Here is a 10,545-nt window from a genome sequence, read left to right on the forward strand (position 1 = left end):
AGAAGTGAACCGAGCAATTTCATTGGTTTCATTTACTGAACAAACCGTTGCAAGCATAACGTTCCGAAAATGGTTTTCACTGCGATGTTTGGTTTTCACAATGTGCGAGTTTATTTTAATTTTTAATGTGCGAGGTTAATTTGATTCGAGATACCGCTCCGAAATAAGTTTGTGTGAGAAATGTCAATCCGGTTCACTTCACTGGCATGAATCAAACTATCTAATTATTTCATCACCGCCAAAAATATAAAACCTGATATTGTATGCTAAAATAAATATTCCCTCGCATTTATTACGTTAGTTTATATGAAAAAAGAGTTGAGTTGTGAATATTCAAACTGTTGAAATTCGTCGATATATGCGCTTTTTTATATTTAAGTGACATCAAAAGTTTGGATAGATGGACCAGGAACAGATAGACCACCGCAACAATTGCGTAATTGAAAGTGAGGCTATGTTGCACACTTTTTGATTTAGTTATTTTCGAATATTTTGAATTCCAATCCCACAAAAATGAAAATTATATTAATGTTCACTTAAATTAACATTTAAAAATATATTTACATTTATTTTGTAAATATTTTCTGGTGCTTTGTAGATTTTTTTAGCAATTAACTTGTTATCATTGTGACACAAAAGTGAGGCTATGTTAACCATTTTATTTTTCTAAATTAATATTTTTCAATATTGAAAACAATGAATTTCACAAAATTACAAAAAAAACTAATTTCCATTAAAAAACGTTTTAAAATTTATTTATTGTTACTTTTTTAAATTATTTTTCTGTACTTTTCAAACTTTTTAAGTAAATTTTTGTTATTGTAAATATGCGAGCGTCATCTGTTAGATGCAAAACAACACATTTGGGACAGATTAGTTCGATTTGATGCAATCAGGGAGCGCGTCAGTGTTTTCGGTAACAAAATTTATATGGGAATTCCTATAATAGACCACCGCTATGGATAACACTTTGTTCAATTAAAAATCTGAAAATGAAACATAATTTAATTCAAAATATATTTTATTTTTGTATTTGTATTTATTACGCAGCGTTAGCTGCTCTTTTTAAAAATTCTTAATACTAGTTTACAAAATTGGAAAATTTATTCTTAATATAAGCTATACATTTTCTTTTAAATTCATTTCAATTTTCTGACTTTTTAATATCAATTGGTAAAAAATGCTATACTTTTAATCCATTGTAATAAATAGGTTTCTTTGCTCTTTCGGTTCGAACCATTAGCAATCTAAATATATGACAGTAAGTTTGTCAATTTAAACAAAAATGGCATTTGATTTCGTAAATTATCAACAAAAATATACAATTTATTTTCTTCTTTGCTCTTATTATGTACGATATCCTATGTATAAATAAATAATGTATAAAAATCATGTTGGTAAATATTTAATGACTATTATCTGAATAAATCATCAATCATGTGAAAATTTAATCTTTTTTATTTTATCTATTGGTACCACTTTTATTTTACATTTGTCATCCATTGATACAATGTCTGGTTTGGCTGTCTCTGTCTTTGTCTCTGTCTCTTCTGGCACAAAACTGTAACCATTACTGTAACGACTAACTAATTTCTGTTTCCACTTTTTCACATTCGAATCAGAATTATTACAGCAACAATATACATCATCGGTTTGAACTGCGATTTCGTTCGTCTGAATGGGTGACATTCCTATTTATTTATCAAACAAAATGGATACGTTATATATTTTTTTAAATTGTGTCTCTGTTATTCACATACTCCAGACAGTATGGATCTATCAGGCTCACCAACTCAAAAAAAAAATTGAATAAACTATTCGATCAATTTGCTTCAAACTTGCGCGAGTTAATGGTACGTTATTTGTATCAATCATACTGTCCAGATTTGTCTTTCGTACACTAGCACACTATGCAAAAACACATTGAAGAAAAGACAAAGTAAACAAAAATTTCATGATTACCGTTTATTTCAAATGTTATCTTTATAGATTTATGTGTGCCTTTGTTGACATTTGGCCAATCTATGTAGAATCTTCCGAAAGCTTTATCCTTTGCTCTACCATCAATTAAGCGTGTGCAATGTTTTAAACTGCGAATAATGTCAACAATGACAGCATGCGCTGGAACATTCGGTGAACGAGCTCTGATCACACCCATTTCACTTGAAATCGGTCCGGCTCGATAAATGGTATTTTCTCTTTGTGTGGAATTATATTCAACGCCCACTATTGTCAGTCCACCTGGAAAATACGAAAAAAAAAACATAAAACCATTCTATGGAATATAACGTTATTCAGCACTTAAGGCTTCTATAGATATCATCAAAAATAAATATTAAATTCTTAATAGAAATAAAAAGTGTCGAGCGAACAAATTTTGTACATTAGCGAACGGACAATTTACGGATGGGCAAAAAAATATCGGATGGGCAAATGTTGGCAACGGGCTTGCTTATGATTTTGGATAAACGGACACGAATATTTTTATTTGGAATTGGTCGAGGAATTTTGAACTAACTTAGAAATTAAAATTAATATTAAATGGACATATGACGATCGATATATTCTATGTGCGCTGCATATCTTTTTGAAACTCTTTTTTTTAATTGGGACATTTTTTGATTTTTTTTTTCACATTTTACGTGGCGCACATAAGTGTTATCTTATCTATACGTCTACCTATGCGTGTGTTTTGGTGCGGTTCTGTAATTTTGGATTCTGAATCGAATCATGTGTACTTTTGAGAAGTAGTAGCTTTTAATTGATCCAGTAAATTTGTGATTCAAATAAAATAGATCCAATATTATTTGGAAATGCGAATCAATAATGCATAAGGTACAAATAATGGTTTTAATTCGCCTGGAAATGGTAGAAAATGATTTTACATTTTTAATCACATTTGCTATACTATAGCTCATATCGATATGTTTGAAAATTGATCGGTTCCGCTTGCTTTGAATACCACTAAGCTTGATAAAAGCAAATAATGACTGTGTGTATACAGATCTATAGATTGGCTTCATTTTCGTTTAAAAGTTTGAATGATTCAGCTTGACCTAAAAGGCATAAAAAGTGATGAAACTAATGTCGACTAAAAATATTTGCCTTTCATTGGGAAAAGTACCATACCTCTCATTAACATTCATTTTAACCATACGGTATTGTCATTCGGTAGCTTTTACAATGCATCATGTTTGATCATTTATTTGACTCACAAATCTCTCCATGGTTGATCTGATATTGGGATGGCTGGTTATTTGAACACATATTTTATAAAATAAGTGGTTGGCATTCATCCAAGTTCATCGAAAACTTGATACTGGTTAAGTTTCAAGCAGGGCTGAACGTTATGGATTTATCAGTATAATTTATCAAATAATTTAGTATAATTCGATTTTGTGACAACTACCATTTTTCTCTTCAACATGACAGTCTGAATCTAGACTTCTATTTTAGTTTTCAATAAATGTCACAAGTACGTATTTATATATTAATAAATGTATCTTGTTTCTGTCGCCAAATGGACCCAAAAAAACTATTTGCGCAATAAATTGAAAAGAAAAAAATAATCAAAAAATAAATTTACCTAATGAGATAGATCTTTGTCTTTGCTCCATGATTTGAATTTGCTCTTTGTCTAGATGAAACGGAAACAGTCAAGTATCTAATCGATCATGGAGCAAATGAAAATACCTATTTTCTCCATGATCGATGAGATATTTGATAGCTTCTTTGTGACCAAAAATCATGAAAATATTCAGTTGTAGATGTGTCTGTAGGTGTGGAGATTTCATACAATTGATATTATTAGTAGTTATGAGAAGTCTAGCTCAACTTGGGTCATTTGCACTATGGACATTCGCAGAATCCGTTGTGACAACAAATCTCTGTATTATTAACATGTATATACGTCAGAACTTTTACGTGCATGGGCCCCCATTTAAAATACACGTTGCTGCGTGCACGTAGAAGTTTCGACGTATATTGAAGTTTAAACAACCATTAAAATGAATTCAAAGTTTGATTTGATTGTCTGGAATATTGTTGCATATGTTGATTTATGTTGTCCATGTACCGATTGTTTCTGCGTTAGAATTGTGTTCGATGTGAAGCTTAGGTGGAATTATTCCAAGTGTTACACGTATTTCTCATCGAATATACTACAAAGAGTAGCTCTTATTTTTCTCCAAATAATACTGCAACATAAATTTTTTTATGAATAGTTTATTTGTTGTATTACAACAAATAAACCGTGTGAAAAAAACTTCATGTTGCAGTATTATTTGGAGAAAAATAAGAGCTACTGTTTCGCCGCAACGATTCAAATATATGAAGACGTAGAAAATACAAAATGTACTTGTACAGAGTTATTTACAAATTCTTTCGTATATACGGTTTATATTCTTATTATATTCAACCTTGATGTTTCACTTCGAATCCGATCGATTATTGTATCAGATGAATTTTCTGTAAAAGAAACTCGATTTCAAAGTGATCTTCAATTTAAAAAAAATTAAACCAACCATCTGTTTGTGCATCTCGTATTGGACTAAATCTTATCTTAAGATAATCTTATGTCAAGATTGGGTTGTTGGGTTTATTCTGTATTTACCCTTGGTATATACAACTTGATTAACAAATTGGCCTTTACCATTCTCATTTTGAAGAAAACTTTTTCAGGTCAGTAACTTTGCAGAGCTCAAATATGACCATTATCTCTCCTGTGAAATATTTTCATGAAAAAAAATTAAAAAATCAGTTTAACATTTTCATTTTGCATATATCTTAAAATACATCGCGCGATCAATTCATCATCAATGATAATAACTGAATCTGACGAATGAATTCATCACACGATATAAATTAATAATTGTAGATCAATGTTTCTAAATACAAAAATGTTTTGCAATTCATATGGATATTAGTGCGTTAGTTCCCTATAGGGACTGTATACAGTCGCTTCGAATTATTTTTTCTTCAGAACCATCGAATAATATTTATAACGGATTGTGTAAAATTGAATTATTTTGATGTAATTTCAATTAATTAAACTTCATATAAAAATTATTCTGCTCAAATCATAAAAGTATTTATTTACCACATTCATAAGCCACGTGAAATGGTGTACGTTTGATATTGTTTTCCGCATTCACATTAGCGCCATTTTCGATGAGAAAGTTGACTACTTCTATTTGACCTAAAATGCGTAGAAAATGCGTGGGAAAAAAATCTTCATGTAAAACTAATTCTTCTCAGTTCGGAAAAGTATATAATTACCATACTCAACAGCCCAGTGACGTGGTGTCTGAAGTGGTGATGTTTGAAGTGAGTTACAACTTACAAATCGAGTTGTTTTCAGATTTCCATACAAATTCTTAGGAAAAATTTCATTCCCATGAAAAATAATTTTCCTGGACGAATTTTCCAAAAAGGAAAATATGTTATCTATAGATTGTGCTGAGGAAACCGAAAGTATAGGTTTCAAGTTAATAGCTGATACCTTGCATGAGTTATTCGTGTCACAAACAAAATCAAAAGTTTGTTGCATATGCCTTGTATGGGAGCCTCCCATTGGGAGGGCATACATTTTTTTTAAGTTATTGTATGAGAAACGGTTTGAACATTTTCTTTGATTTTTGAATGAATTTAGCGAAATAAAATCAAACAAAACGCTATCATATCATAAAATTTCAATTGCGAGGTTCAAATTTCGTTATCCAAGCTTGGTTAAGCTAATCTTTTATGTATTCTTTTGTTTTATGTTGAGACAAAATCCATCTTTTGCTTCAAAATTGTCTGACCTTCCAAAAAAATATTCGTGTTCGTTTGCTTAAGTTCTTAAAAGAACGTGCATAGTTTTTAAGATACCCCGTAAATGAGAAAAAATTGTAAATGTGCACCCATGTTGTCTAAACAGGTTGAACTCTATGGTTCTATGCAGAAAAATAAAGGAAAAAAGAGAGTAGTGCCCTTAAGAGCAGCACATATGTGTTGCAAGTGTTGCTGCTGTTTGGTTTATGACCTGTATCCGTTTTGCCCACTTTTCAAATCGTACATTTTGCCGAATTACCAAAAAATGTGAACATGCCCGTTTGGCACCTTTAATTCTTACCAAGTGTACTCTCCGAGAATCGTAGTAAAAAAGTGCCCGCAGGATGGTTGCGAAGGCTGTACACGTCATCTTCTGTCACAAAACCTTCGATTAGATCATATTCCCATAATTCCTTGATAAATTCTCGTGTGAATTTCATTACACCGTAGAACCATTGCCAAAATGTAAATTTTGAATCGGATAAATCCTCGCAAGATTCAGTCCAAGAAAAGTTATCCCTTTTGTCAATAACTCCATCCTTTTTGGCTTTTTGATCTGCGAATGAGTCATATTTTAACATTAATAATCAACAAATTTTCTTCATTGCCTGAAATGAAAGCATTTATATGATATTTTAATGAATCAGCGATGTCATATGTAATGGAGCCATAAACATCCGAAACGACATTTAAAATATTGCATATTTTTCATGTGTTTTAAGTTAAAATCTGTAGTTCAAACATATTGATTATTATAGAGATTCATCTAGTTTCACTTGTCAGTTTTTATGCTAAGCTCTTTCGTTTTTTAACACATTATTTGTTTTTTACAAATTTGAAAGTCCATCGGAAATAAATGTCAGTCGAAGCAGTTTTTTATTAAAAAAAAAATAAAGTTCAAAGATTTTTGGATGAAAAAATATCAAGCAATTTAGATGTCATCCTTGAGAAATCCGGTTTTTCGATTGAAGAAATCGTTTCATGCATCTTTTAACAAACAATTCAAATTAATACCCTGAATCGCAAATTAGTCAAAAACATTTTAAATGAAATGTCGTTTATTTTATTTTTCGAATGATTCAGTATCCAAATCCAAGATTGCTCACCGCAATGACTAATTTCAAAAATACTGGATTCGTCGAAAAATATATTGATTCTTCATGTGTTTACTTGTTTCGCGGAAAATCAGATGCTACTAAAACTTGTTTTAAGTTGTTTTTTATCAATATTTTTCGGGAACAATATGTTTATTTTTCTGTGATTTGTTTCATTTCGAAACGATTGAATTATTGTCGATCTTGTATTTAAACACAGAACCATTGGAAATCACCACATGCAGTACGTTTATTTGATTATGATTGTTTAATATTTTACCGAATTGCGGCATGACGTAAGCTCAAGTGGAATAGTGACTACATAAATTCAACTATTTTCATATGCATGTTGTGATTTGTCAAACATTTGTTGTGTTTTATGAAAATTGTTAGAATTTAAAATATTTCAACTTCTAGCCGTCATTTACATAACCGAAGTCCTTTCAGTGTATTATTTGGAGAATAATAAGAAGCTATTGTTTCGCCGCAACGATTTATATCTGAATTAAATGAATATGTCACATTTAATATGATTTTTCATATTCGATACTCACATAAAGCGGCCAAATGTTTAACGTTCAAGCTACATCCGGTTTCGCTTTTAAAAAATGATTCTAAAACCGGGCTCATTCGAAACCATGGAACCGATTTGTTTGGAGATCGTGCAACATCAGGAAAATGTTTATCCCACATGACGGCCGCTTTGGCTAGTGGCTCTTGACTATGATGTACAATGACAAAAACGGGCCATGAAAATAATGATGCCTAAAACGAAAAACAAAAAAAAAAAAATAAATAAAAAATGAAACGAAAAACAAAAAATCAATGGTCGATAGAATTTCAATTGACTTACACCAAATTGAATATTATCAATTTGAAATTGGAAGCTAAATTTCAAGACATATTTGGTGCCGACTACTTTATCCTGTTGATTTTTGAGTCGCTTGATTTTATCCACTTTCAACTGTTTTAATTGATAATATATATCATGCGAATCTTCATGGAGTTGTATTTTTACGGTTTTTACTTCGTTTTTCGATTTTGTTGTGAATTCGGTGACTTCTTCCTCTGTTTTGAATAATCAGTATACAGTTTTTTTTAACAAAAAAATAATTTAAATATTTTATTCGGATAGAAAAGAAATACAATAAAATTTGAACAATATTTACGTCAAGATGACGGGAAACATTTAAATTGAAAAATACTAACGTGATAAAATCGTAACTTTCAACTCGTTGGTTTTGATATTCAGGTTGCTCAAGGTTAGCAGTATTCGAATGGCTGATGGGAAACTAAAATTTTTATTTTTTTGGTTGTTGTTGAAATTTTCTGGTAAATTCAATTCAATATCGTCGTTCAAATATAATCTTCCGATTGTAATCGTGTCCGGTCGCCGATTATGAACAAATGATTTTTAATAATCGATGTTCAATTGAAATCGTACACGATTACAATTGGACCTCTAGGAAATGGGGTCTTAACACTCACTATGTGTCGGTTTTTAAAATTTTTGGGGGCTGCTCTTGAACCATCACAATCGATTCGATTAATTTTTTAAACATATCATATATTTGTTCAATTTCACCATTACACAGTGTATGATCATTTTTTATTCGCATCTTATGTATCAGTTCACGTGTATTGTAAATGATTGCAGCTATCTCGTCAAACCACACTTGAATTTCAGCAAATTTCACTAAAATATGCTCTGTCCATTTAACTTCTTTATCCAAAGAACGTACACGTTCGTGAAATGTATCGACTACATTATCTAATACATTATTCAACAAATGAATAATATTTTTTATTGATTTAACAATATCATTTTCCAATTGATGAAATGTGTGATGCCATTTATACGATTCCGGAAAGCTGGTATAACGTCCAACTGCCTTTTCATTGCACATATGTAGCACAAATAGCTCATGAATATTCCTATCAATCGCATTCAGTTCGGGTATTCCGTTTTTGTACATGGTTCGCTCCATCTCATAAGCTTCATGAATTTCTGAATCAAAATTTTCGGTTTTCATAACTTTTTTTATATCGTTATACCAATCTTCGAATGTTGGATTGTTTCTTTTTAAAGTAACGACTTTATGATTTTGCTCATATTTTTGATAGTATGGCTGTGTATTATTGCCGTTAAAAATATATTCGGTATGTAATATACGCACAACAAATGCATACTCGTTTACCAAACTATAGAGACGTTTTATACACTGATATGTTATGTTGTAATCATACAGTTGATTATATGGCTTTTGTGAAATTAATTCCATCGTTTCTCGTGTGGAATGAACTGAATTAGATAACACAAGTGAAAAAATATATAACATTTGACCCAATCGACTCAATGTTAATCATTTATGAAATCACAACAAGCCGAATATTGTTGATTTCATTTTAAATTGCTCAAATACACTTCGCGTCTTGTTTTTCGAGGAATAAAATCTCAACCGACCGAATGTCACGGTTCACTGTGATCGGAAACAACGTTGAATCAAACTTAAAATACACAATTAAATACAATCACATTAATTTGATGTTAACGGTCCAAATGTATGTTGATGACTGAAATTTCGATTCAGTCGGGTCTGTAAACACGCCTGTAGTGTCCCGTAGCTTAGTTTACGTTCGTGCTTCGAACCATACATATGACTTTCATGATTGTCCGAGAATGAATGTGATGACTTCTCTCGAAATTTTAATAAAGTGTCATCTCAAAATTACAATTTTATTTATTAGGGTGTAAGATCCAATTGAAACATAATTAAATTGACATTCTAATTGATATATGATATATTTCATAATGTTATGAAACTGTAATAAGAGTGCTCACGCTTTAAAGGGTTTATTAGAATTGTTTTTTTCAGAGTGTTGAACAATTGGTTGAGCCTTATTGATCTTACACACAAAACTAAAATCCGTGAGAGACCACTCAAATAAGTTATTCGTCCAAAATCATAACAACTCAGCTACATTGCCACAAATTTTCTAACTGAATTATGATTTTGAAAACATTCATATGCAAAAAAGTAACTGACTATGTTCGGATTCAAAGACGATGGCGCATAGTCACATGATGTGAATGCTCCAATACATATTGCACGGGCATACTAGATAGAGCATAAATTCCAAAAATCGGGTATTTGCTACATTTTTACGACTTATTGTGGTATAAGCCCCTATATTGATATCAGTTGATATCACTTCTATAGATTTATGTAAATTTATTTCGGTATTTCTTTTTTTTCTTAATTTTGGTGCTTATAATATATAAAGTATATGTGTAACACGAATTTCAGGTCTTTGTTGTTTCATTTTTAAAATGATAAAAGATTAGATGTGACACGATGTCACTAAAACGAGTATTTCTTAAATGTCAAAAGCAAGATGAGCGTAAAATTTTCCCGGAATTTTTTAACGAAAGATAGAATTGTTTACGTCGAATTCATTTCACATTAGGCATTACATTCGCGACATTTATTTTTCTACATTTTATATTATTGGATTCGTTTTATTTCTGAGAAAATTTCTTTGATAAGTAATGTGTACGATGCATATATTTTCGTTGCCACTAAGAAGTTCTACGACGATTATCAGTTATTTATTTTTACCGAAAATAGTAATTCCTAAA

General features: G+C 30.8%; 1 protein-coding gene across 1 annotated transcript; it reads right to left on the bottom strand.

Moving 5' to 3' along the window:
- Nucleotides 1–1,227: 1,227 nt before the first annotated feature.
- On the bottom strand, nt 1,228–9,450 carry LOC116345742 (signal transducer and activator of transcription 5A-like). Its single transcript, XM_031775391.1, has 7 exons — nt 8,394–9,450; nt 8,115–8,197; nt 7,759–7,973; nt 7,460–7,670; nt 6,113–6,367; nt 1,963–2,241; nt 1,228–1,691 (listed from the first exon to the last, which is right to left on the bottom strand). Exons 1-7 carry the CDS (start codon nt 9,242–9,244, stop codon nt 1,432–1,434), a joined length of 2,154 nt encoding a protein of 717 aa, XP_031631251.1. The 5' UTR covers nt 9,245–9,450; the 3' UTR covers nt 1,228–1,431.
- Between the last annotated feature and the right edge of the window lie 1,095 nt (nt 9,451–10,545).

Source organism: Contarinia nasturtii, unplaced genomic scaffold (genome assembly GCF_009176525.2).
Source record: "Contarinia nasturtii isolate CC-2019 unplaced genomic scaffold, AAFC_CNas_1.1 Cnas_scaffold_1371, whole genome shotgun sequence".
NCBI lineage: Eukaryota > Metazoa > Arthropoda > Insecta > Diptera > Cecidomyiidae > Contarinia > Contarinia nasturtii.